This window comes from Coregonus lavaretus, assembly GCF_964263955.1.
Source record: "Coregonus lavaretus genome assembly, chromosome: 35".
Lineage (NCBI taxonomy): Eukaryota > Metazoa > Chordata > Actinopteri > Salmoniformes > Salmonidae > Coregonus > Coregonus lavaretus.
In genome coordinates this window covers 281,348-292,750 of record NC_140022.1, presented here as the reverse complement: position 1 = coordinate 292,750, position 11,403 = coordinate 281,348, and the positions used below count along the sequence as shown (strand labels likewise).

Below are 11,403 nucleotides of genomic sequence, written 5' to 3'. Positions count from 1 at the left end.
TAGCGTGCAAGCCACTCCAAACAAAACTCAACATACTACATGGAAAGTATATTATGTACAATGTGCTATGGTAACTTGTTAGCTAGCCTAGTTGGTAGGCCTAACAATAACGCCAGCTAACGTTTGCTACCGTTAGCTAGCTACAGTTGTGGCTCTGCCAAATATGTTATTATCTGTGGCTCTGCAGTTAGCTAGCTAGCCAACACTAGGCTCTAGGTAGCTGGCAAATGCTAGCTAGCTAGATAGCTAACTTCTTATGCTAAATCGTCAAGCAGAATTCATGTATCCCCAAAAGAAAACTAAATACATCGCATGGAAAACTTACTTTCTCTCTCCTGTCTTGACGTTTTTCTCTGGTCTAGAACACTTTTTATTATTATTTAGCGGCCATCTATCATGTCTAGATTTTGCAACCGGACCTTCTCGACCCCTGTTGTAAAGAAAATCATTTACTTTTTACTCAATACATTTCCCCTGACACCCAAAAGTAGTTATTACATTTCGAATGCTTAGCAGGACAGGAAAATGGTCCAATTCACACAGTTATCAAGAGAACATCCCTGATCTATTGCCTCTGACCTGGTGGACTCACTAAACATAATTTACAAACAAAGTATGTATGTCTGAGTGTTGGAGTGTGCCCCTGGCTATCCATAATATTTTTTAATTGTCATCTGGTTTGCTTAGTATAAATAAGGAATGTGAAATGATTTATACTTTTACTTATAGTATATTTAAAACCAAATACTTTTAGACTTTTACTCACTGAGTATTTTAAATGGGTGACTTTCACTTTTACTTCAGTCATTTTCTATTAAGTAATGACATTGTACATTGTGAGGATATTACATATACTCTGTGGTGTACTAGTGTATTTATTCTCCCACTTGGATGTCACTTCCACAAGCTTTAAATTGAGGGCCAGGTTGTCAGGATGGGTAATGCACTGTATAGGTACACATTAATTACTCCTAAAGATATACTTCATTTTAACTAGCTAAATCCTGTGTAACAACTAGGAATTACATTGTATTTAGGCAAACATTACATGTGCTTTGAAAGTGTCTTATTCCTCATCTGGGATGAGACTCGTATTAGATCTGTTTTCTTAAACTCAACCAAGTTAACCCAGATGGTACGCTTTATTTTGTGGGCAAGTGCTAGCAACAACGTTGACTGGAGATATATTTTGAACAGTGCACATTAATGTTTAAGTAATAGTATATTTAATTTTACCAGGTAAGTTGACTGAGAACACATTCTTATTTACAGCAACAACCTGGGAAATAGTTACAGTGGAGAGGATGGGGGATGAATGAGCCAATTGGAAGCTAGGGATGATTAGGTGGCCATGATGGTATGAGGGCCAGATTGGGAATTTAGCCAGGACACCGGGGTTAACACCCCTACTCTTATGATAAGTAAGAGAAAGGTAACAATCTTCCTCTCTGGTTCCATTCCCCAATAGTTAGTGGGTCATTGTTGATTTGTGGTGGTAATGCTGTCCCTGGACTTTGGTACCATATGAAACACTTTAAAATGATTTTTTCATTCTATTTAACTGTTATTTAATAAGAAATACTGCAAAATATCTATTTGTATGCATTATAGCAAATAATGGTGGCCAGCAAATTGGCTTGTCCCAATGGTGATGTGTACATTGTGTAGTGACATGTTTTGACTAGATAACAGACATGTACATTATTTTGAATGCCATGAATTAAACAAAAACATTACATTTTCTGTATAGTTAATCCAAAAAACAAAGGTTGACCAGCACAAATTCATGTAGAATGTTTATTGTTCATAGGCAGATCAATTCAGTTCATTGCAGTTATCCAAATACATTTATCAATGACTAAAGTAATCAATCTAGTTTTATAAGACAATTTAATAAACACGTAGTCATTTCAGAGCCTGCATATCATTAAACAAAAGTTATGTAGTTACAAATAATCCACCCAAAGTAATGGTGAAAACTGATCACACCATCTCTATCTGACACATGTGTCTACTAGCTCATTCCCACAGAGAACTGCAGAGGGACAACTTGGTGTCTGAGCAAAACGTACTATATGTTACAAAAACCACTACATTTAGTATGTAACATTACATTGGCCTATGAATGTAATACGATTTCTAGGATGTATAGTATGTTATGAATTACAATTTGTACAATATGTTGCTAACATTAAATAACATGCTAAGTAGTTACATGCTAAGCTAACATGCTTAAGTTCACTATATATATGCAAAAGTATGTGGACACCCCTTCAAAATAGTAGATTCTGCTATTTCAGCCACACCCGTTGCTAACAGGTGTATAAAATCGAGCACACCGCCATGCAATCTCCATAGACAAACATTTATAGTAGAATGGCCTTACTGAAGAGCTCAGTGACTTTCAACGTGGCACCGTCATAGGATGCCACTTTTCCAACAAGTCAGTTCGTCAAATTTCTGCCCTGCTAGAGCTGCCGCGTTCAGCTGTAAGTGCTGTTATTGTGAAGTGGAAACGTCTAGGAGCAACAAGCACAAGCTCAAAGAACAGGACCGCAGAGTGCTGAAACGCGTAGCATGTAAAAATCGCCTGACCTTGGTTGCAACACTCACTATCAAGTTCCAAACTGCTTCTGGAAGCAACATCAGCACAATAACTGTTAGTCGGGAGCTTCATGAAATGGGTTTCAATGGCCGAGCAGCCGCACACAAGCCTAAGATCATCATGCGCAATGCCAAGCGTCAGCTGGAGTAGTGTAAAGCTCGCCGCCATTGGACTCTGAAGCAGTGGAAACGCGTTCTCTGGAGTGATGAATCACATTTCATCATCTGGCAGTCCGACGGACAAATCTGGGTTTGGTGGACACCAGGAGAACGCTACCTGCCCCAATGCATAGTGCCAACTGTAAAGTTTGGTGGAGGAGGAATAATGGTCTGGGGCTGTTTTTCATGGATCGGGCTAGGCCCCTCAGTTCCACTGAAGGGAAAACTTAACGCTACAGCATACAATTACATTATAGACGGTTCTGTGCTGCCAACTTTGTGGCAACAGCTCGGGGAAGACCCTTTCCTGTTTCAGCATGACAATGCCCCCGAGCACAAATAGAGGTTCATACATAAATGGTTTGTTGAAATCGGTGTGGAAGAACTTGACTTGCCTGCACAGAGCCCTGACCTCAACCCCATCGAACACCTTTGGGATTAATTGGAACGCCAACTGCGAGCCAGGCCTAATCGCCCAACATCAGTGCCCAACCTCACTAATGCTCTTGTGGCTAAATGGAAGAAAGTCCCAACATCAATGTTCCAACATAAGTGGAAAGCCTTCCCATAAGAGTGGAGGCTGTTATAGCAGCAAAAGGGGGACGAACTCCATATTAATGCCCATGATTTTGGAATGAAATGTTCGACAAGCAGGTGTCCACATACTTTTCGTCATGTAGTGTAGTTGAAAAGTTGCTAAAATGCTAAAGTTGTCCGTGATGAGATTCGAACATGCAACCTTTGGGTAACTAGACGTTCATGTTATATGCACACCTATCCACCCTGACCAACCACCCGCCCTTTGTTTTTGCCTTAAAGGGACATTTCTAAACGTTTCAACTTAATATTCATAATCTCCAGTACCACTCCAACATCAACATATGTGAAAATGGCGTGTTTCTATGTTTTGTAGTAAAGAAAGATGGAGAAAGATAATTTCCAATAACATTCTATAACACTCCCTTTCCTCTGCACAGTTCCCTCACAGTGAGAAACAATAGGATTACAATAGACATGAGAATTAAGTAATGGAGTGTGACTTTAATCTTAGCTGGTCTGAGAGCACTATTGAGGCTTTTCTCCTTTATGTATACATTGATGTGTTTTTAAGGTAGCCAATCGGGAGAAACTCTTCCCACAGTCAGAGCAGGAGTAAGGCTTATGTCCTGTATGTATTCGCTGGTGACATTTTAATATATCCAATCGGGTGAAACGCTTCCCGCAGTCAGAGCAGGAGTAAGGCTTCTCTCCTGTGTGTATACGCTGGTGTGTTTTTAAGCTGCTCTGTTGAGAGAAACTCTTTCCACATTCAGAGCAGGAGTAAGGCTTCTCTCCTGTGTGTATTCGCTGGTGACATTTTAAGTGGACCTGTTGAGAGAAACTCTTTCCACAGTCAGAGCAGCAGTAAGGCTTCTCGCCTGTGTGTGTTCTCCAATGAACTCTTAGCTCAGGTGATGTTGTGAAGCATTTTCCACAGTCAGAGCAGGAGTAAGGCTTCTCTCCTGTGTGTATTCGCTGGTGACATTTTAAGTGTACCTGTTGAGAGAAACTCTTTCCACAGTCAGAGCAGGAGTAAGGCTTCTCTCCTGTGTGTATTCGCTGGTGACATTTAAAGTGGACCTGTTGAAAGAAACTCTTTCCACAGTCAGAGCAGCAGTAAGGCTTCTCTCCTGTGTGTGTTCTCCGATGAACTCTTAGCTCAGCTGATGTTGTGAAGTATTTCCCACAGTCAGAGCAGGAGTAAGAGTTTTCTCCTGTATGTATACGTTCATGTGTTTTTAAGTTATCCAATCGGGAGAAACTCCTCCCACAGTCAGAGCAGAAGTAAGGCTTCTCTCCTGTGTGTGTTCTCTGATGAACTTTTAGCTCCGTTGATGTTTTGAAGCATTTCCCACAGTCAGAGCAGAAGTAATGCTTCTCTCCTGTGTGTGTTCTCTGATGAACTTTTAGCTCAGTTGATGTTTTGAAGCATTTTACACAGTCAGAGCAGGAGTAAGAGTTTTCTCCTGTATGTATACGTTCATGTGATTTTAAGTTATCCAATCGGGAGAAACTCCTCCCACAGTCAGAGCAGAAGTAAGGCTTCTCTCCTGTGTGTGTTCTCTGATGAACTTTTAGCTCCGTTGATGTTTTGAAGCATTTTACACAGTCAGAGCAGGAGTAAGGGTTTTCTCCTGTATGTATACGTTCATGTGTTTTTAAGTTATCCAATCGGGAGAAACTCCTCCCACAGTGAGAGCAGAAGTAAGGCTTCTCTCCTGTGTGTGTTCTCTGATGAACTTTTAGCTCCGTTGATGTTTTGAAGCATTTTACACAGTCAGAGCAGGAGTAAGGGTTTTCTCCTGTATGTATACGTTCATGTGTTTTTAAGGTATCCAATCGGGAGAAACTCCTCCCACAGTCAGAGCAGGAGTAAGGCTTCTCTCCTGTGTGTATACGTTGGTGTGTTTTTAAGCTGCTCTGTTGAGAGAAACTCTCCCCACAGTCAGTGCAGGAATACAGATTCTCTTCTGTGTGTATTTTTAGGTGTATTTTTAGCTTTGATAGAATTGGGAAAATCTCCTCACAATGTGGGCAGTGGTGAGACCTCTTAGCTCTGTGATCTTCCTGCTGTTGCTCTCTGGATGTAGAGAATGTCTCAACAATGTCTCCTGTGTGAACAACATCAGAAGAAAGTCAGTTGGTGTGCGACACATACAGTGAGGGAAAAAAGTATTTGATCCCCTGCTGATTTTGTACGTTTGCCCACTGACAAAGACATGATCAGTCTATAATTTTAATGGTAGGTTTATTTGAACAGTGAGAGACAGAATAACAACTAAAAAATCCAGAAAAACTCATGTCAAAAATGTTATAATCTGATTTCCATTTTAATGAGGGAAATAAGTATTTGACCCCTCTGCAAAACATGACTTAGTACTTGGTGGCAAAACCCTTGTTGGCAATCACAGGGGTCAGATGTTTCTTTTAGTTGGCCACCCATCTCAGGAGGGATTTTGTTCCACTCCTCTTTGCAGATCTTCTCCAAGTCATTAAGGTTTCAAGGCTGACGTTTGGCAACTCAAACCTTCAGCTCCCTCCACAGATTTTCTATGGGATTAAGGTCTGGAGACTGGCTAGGCCACTCCAGGACCTTAATGTGCTTCTTCTTGAGCCACTCCTTTGTTGCCTTGGCTGTGTGTTTTGGGTCATTGTCATGCTGGAATACCCATCCACGACCCATTTTCAATGCACTGGCTGAGGGAAGGAGGTTCTCACCCAAGATTTGACGGTACATGGCCCCGTCCATCGTCCCTTCGATGCAGTGAAGTTGTCCTGTCCCCTTAGCAGAAAAACACCCCCAAAGCATAATGTTTCCACCTCCATGTTTGACAGTGGGGATGGGGTTCTTGGGGACATAGGCAGCATTCCTCCTCCAAACACGGCGAGTTGAGTTGATGCCAAAGAGCTCGATTTTGGTCTCATCTGACCACAACACTTTCACCCAGTTCTCCTCTGAATCATTCAGATGTTCAATGGAAAACTTCAGACGGGCCTGTATATGTGCTTTCTTGAGCAGGGGGACCTTGCGGGCGCATGCAGGATTTCAGTCCTTCACAGTGTAGTGTGTTACCAATTGTTTTCTTGGTGACTATGGTCCCAGCTGCCTTGAGATCATTGACAAGATCCTCCCATGTAGTTCTGGGCTGATTCCTCACCGTTCTCATGATCATTGCAACTCCACGAGGTGAGATCTTGCATGGAGCCCCAGGCCGAGGGAGATTGACAGGTCTTTTGTGTTTCTTCCATTTGCGAATAATCGCACCAACTGTTGTCACCTTCTCACCAAGCTGCTTGGCGATGGTCTTGTAGCCCATTCCAGCCTTGTGTAGGTCTACAATCGTGTCCCTGACATCCTTGGAGACCTCTTTGGTCTTGGCCATGGTGGAGAGTTTGGAATCTGATTGATTGATTGCTTCTGTGGACCGTTGTCTTTTATACAGGTAACAAGCTGAGATTAGGAGCACTCCCTTTAAGAGTGTGCTCCTAATCTCAGCTTGTTACCTGTATAAAAGACACCTGGGAGCCAGAAATCTTTCTGATTGAGAGCTGTTCAAATACTTATTTCCCTCATTAAAATGTGAATCAATTTATAACATTTTTGACATGCGTTTTTCTGGATTTTTTTGTTGTTATTCTGTCTCTCACTGTTCAAATAAAACTACCATTAAAATTATAGACTGATCATGTCTTTGTCAGTGGGCAAACGTACAAAATCAGCAGGGGATCAAATACTTTTTTCCCCTCACTGTATGACTTCATATCAGTAGGCTGTACATTACAGGGGAATAAAGCTATTAGGGCTGTCCCCGACTAAAACAAATCCTGCTCGACCGAGAGTCATCTGTTCTTTCGACCAATCGATTGGTATAAATGTTAAAAGTGTATTTTTCCATATATAGACACACCCGATGTTTGAATAAAATCAACTATATGTAGGCTATTGAGCTAGTCTGAATGTAATAAAAAAGAAATCAAGATACTAATTACTAAGCTTCTCTGATGCTTTAAGTACTGCAATAAAAAAAATCAAGACACAAATGACTAAAGAGGGAGCCAGAGATCAATATAGCCTAACCAGAATAATACATTCTGTACCCGACTCTCCCGCAGCTGCTGCCGGCTTTCCTTTTTCATTTGAAGTGCCAATTTATTGTACCATTTCTATTGATCTCCGTGCCAGTTATGATTTTCATATGCACATTTCCGTGGAACAGTTTCATTTCATTTATAATAAAGTCTTCATATCTCCAATCAATGTCATGTGGTTACTCAAAATGTTATCTAAATTAAAATGATACAAATATAAAAGTTACTTCTATTGCCATTGCCAACTATGTAAAAATGGCCTACTGTACATAAAGACAACAAATAAAAACATTGCAGCCTGCAGGTAGAAAATATCCTGATAAAAATAGATATCCTATAAAACAAATTGCCTATGCATGGCCTGTCTGCTAGCAAACTTGCAACATTGTATAAAATATTCTGGGCAGTCAGAGTTTCCCCCACCAGTGAGCTCCGGACATTCAGACACAGCTGTAGGCTATTTTGCGCAAGGGATAAGAAGTAATCAGGTAGGCCTATTTTACGATGTTTCCACCAGATCAGAGCATTACATTTTTCTCCTTTCATGCTGAGTGGTTATCGAAATGGAGAGCGCTGGAAAGATTTTTCAAATAGGTTACATTGAGGAACTATTGTCATTCTCAGTGGATGTAAAAATTCCACAGTGATGGTGAGTTAAGACAATCAGAAATAGTATCAGATCCCCAAATGGGCACATTTATAGGCCTACATTTGCGAGCAGGCCAGGTAGCCTAAGCCTACTTCTATGGGTAATCAGGTGTGTGTCCTTATTCAAGATTGACAGGAGCACTCTAAACCAAAGACAATTAATAAATTGACAACTCGTAAACAGAATGAAATAAACCAAAACCTTTTTCTCACAACCATAGCCTAGGTTGTATGCTCTGCAAACAATGTGTCCACTCCTACAATGACAACGGTAAGACTGTAATAATAATATATTTAATGCATTAACAGAAATTACCGTAACCAAACAATCATTGTAGATGATAAATTATGGGAATTAACAGTAAAAGTACTACTGGGGATACTGGTGTGCCTCCACAATGGATTAGTCCACTCAGACAGGTGTGAATCAGACAGGGGTCTTGTGTGCCATCCCCACGGCCTCCACAATGGATTAGTCCACTCAGACAGGTGTGAATCATTTACATTTTTGGTCATTTAGCAGACGCTCTTATCCAGAGCGACTTTCAGTTAGTGACTGCATACATTTTCATACTGGCCCCCCGTGGGAATCGAACCATATTTACATTTTTTATATATACACTGCTCAAAAAAATAAAGGGAACACTTAAACAACACAATGTAACTCCAAGTCAATCACACTTCTGTGAAATCAAACTGTCCACTTAGGAAGCAACACTGATTGACAATACATTTCACATGCTGTTGTGCAAATGGAATAGACAACAGGTGGAAATTATAGGCAATTAGCAAGACACCCACAATAAAGGACTGGTTTTGCAGGTGACCACTTCTCAGTTCCTATGCTTCCTGGCTGATGTTTTGGTCACTTTTGAATGCTGTCGGTGCTTTCACTCGTGGTAGCATGAGACGGAGTCTACAACCCACACAAGTGGCTCAGGTAGTGCAGCTCATCCAGGATGGCACATCAATGCGAGCTGTGGCAAGAAGGTTTGCTGTGTCTGTCAGTGTAGTGTCCAGAGCATGGAGGCGCTACCAGGAGACAGGCCAGTACATCAGGAGACGTGGAGGAGGCCGTAGGAGGGAAACAACCCAGCAGCAGGACCGCTACCTCCGCCTTTGTGCAAGGAGGAGCAGGAGGAGCACTGCCAGAGCCCTGCAAAATGACCTCCAGCAGGCCACAAATGTGCATGTGTCTGCTCAAACGGTCAGAAACAGACTCCATGAGGGTGGTATGAGGGCCCGACATCCACAGTTGGGGGTTGTGCTTACAGCCCAACACCGTGCAGGACGTTTGGCATTTGCCAGAGAACACCAAGATTGGCAAATTCGCCACTGGCGCCCTGTGCTCTTCACAGATGAAAGCAGGTTCACACTGAGCATGTGACAGAGTCTGGAGACGCCGTGGAGAACGTTCTGCTGCCTGCAACATCCTCCAGCATGACCGGTTTGGCAGTGGGTCAGTCATGGTGTGGGGTGGCATTTCTTTGGGGGGCCGCACAGCCCTCCATGTGCTCGCCAGAGGTAGCCTGACTGCCATTAGGTACCGAGATGAGATCCTCAGACCCCTTGTGAGACCATATGCTGGTGCGGTTGGCCCTGGGTTCCTCCTAATGCAAGACAATGCTAGACCTCATGTGGCTGGAGTGTGTCAGCAGTTCCTGCAAGAGGAAGGCATTGATGCTATGGACTGGCCCGCTCGTTCCCCAGACCTGAATCCAATTGAGCACATCTGGGACATCATGTCTCGCTCCATCCACCAACGCCACATTGCACCACAGACTGTCCAGGAGTTGGCGGATGCTTTAGTCCAGGTCTGGGAGGAGATCCCTCAGGAGACCATCCGCCACCTCATCAGGAGCATGCCCAGGCATTGTAGGGAGGTCATACAGGCACGTGGAGGCCACACACACTACTGAGCCTCATTTTGACTTGTTTTAAGGACATTACATCAAAGTTTGATCAGCCTGTAGTGTGGTTTTCCACTTTAATTTTGAGGGTGACTCCAAATCCAGACCTCCATGGGTTGATACATTTGATTTCCATTTATAATATTTGTGTGATTTTGTTGTCAGCACATTCAACTATGTAAAGAAAAAAGTATTTAATAAGATTATTTCATTCATTCAGATCTAGGATGTGTTATTGTAGTGTTCCCTTTATTTTTTGGAGCAGTGTATATTTACTTGCCGCTGCTCGACTAAAAACAACTTGGTCGACCAACAGCCTATCGACCAAACGGCTAAATGGGGTCAGCCCTAAAAGCTATTCAACAGCCAAAGGCAAAAAGGGGTGAAAAGTATGAGTCATATCATCCTCCACTCACTTTCACAAGGGTTAGTAACTACACAGACTCATGTCATAGAACTTTAAAACATTGGCAGTTTGTCTACTTCACTTCTTTAGTTTACTCTCTGATCACTCCAGATAGTGAATAAAACAATATCCCAGTTGTTCATGGATATGTGTTGTCAGAATTACAGAATTCAACCTATCAATAACTTCTGAAGGTCTAACTTCTGAAGATAACTTATAGATAGAACCTGCCCTTACCATGAGAAACAGATTTCCCAATCTTCTCCTCCTCTTCTTCATCTTTAATGTTGACATTCAGCTCCAGTGTTTGACTGCAGTCTTCCAGCTTCACTGATGCCATCTCTGGATCCTGCAGTAAACTGGGCTCCACTGTCACAATCAGGACCCAGTGACTGTCGGGTTGGACTTAGTGTGGAAGGAGAGAGGCAGGCTGGGTTTGTCCTCACAGTTGATGTTACCAGCCTCAGACTTAATCTGAGTCAGCCTGTTGTAATAAAGAGAAACGGACACAAAAAGTTGTATGACATTTCTGGCACTTTCTTTATTCTCAAACTATATTAGATCAGGTAGCTAAGCATTGACAACAAACCATTCAATTCATTTAACATTAGACACATTAACACTATAAATGAGGCTAGACAACATAAATGCACTTAACCTATAGTAGATTTCCTAAATTCCCATACAGTGCATTCGGAAAGTATTCAGACCCCTTGACTTTTTCCACATTTTGTTACGTTACAGCCTTATTGTAAAATTGATGAAATTACTTTTCCCCCCTCATTAATCTACAGACAATACCCCATAATTACAAAGCAAAAACAGGTTTAGATTTTTTTGCAAATGTACACTGCTCAAAAAAATAAAGGGAACACTTAAACAACACAATGTAACTCCAAGTCAATCACACTTCTGTGAAATCAAACTGTCCACTTAGGAAGCAACACTGATTGACAATACATTTCACATGCTGTTGTGCAAATGGAATAGACAACAGGTGGAAATTATAGGCAATTAGCAAGACACCCACAATAAAAGAGTGGTTCT

General features: G+C 41.9%; 1 protein-coding gene across 1 annotated transcript; it reads right to left on the bottom strand.

Moving 5' to 3' along the window:
• Window positions 1-3,809: 3,809 nt before the first annotated feature.
• Window positions 3,810-10,715, bottom strand: LOC311109717 (uncharacterized protein). Its single transcript, XM_084152689.1, has 2 exons — window positions 10,594-10,715; window positions 3,810-5,414 (listed from the first exon to the last, which is right to left on the bottom strand). The coding sequence occupies exons 1-2, from the start codon at window positions 10,694-10,696 to the stop codon at window positions 3,829-3,831; spliced, it is 1,689 nt and encodes a 562-aa protein (XP_084008815.1). The 5' UTR covers window positions 10,697-10,715; the 3' UTR covers window positions 3,810-3,828.
• Window positions 10,716-11,403: the final 688 nt, after the last annotated feature.

Excerpts from the sequence above, each read along its gene's own strand:
- LOC311109717 (XM_084152689.1), bottom strand. The coding sequence starts at position 10,696 with ATGGCATCAGTGAAGCTGGAAGACTGCAGTCAAACACTGGAGCTGAAT. Across the intron at positions 5,415-10,593 it reads TGGGAAATCTGTTTCTCATG|GAGACATTGTTGAGACATTC; the intron begins GTAAGGGCAGGT and ends TTGTTCACACAG.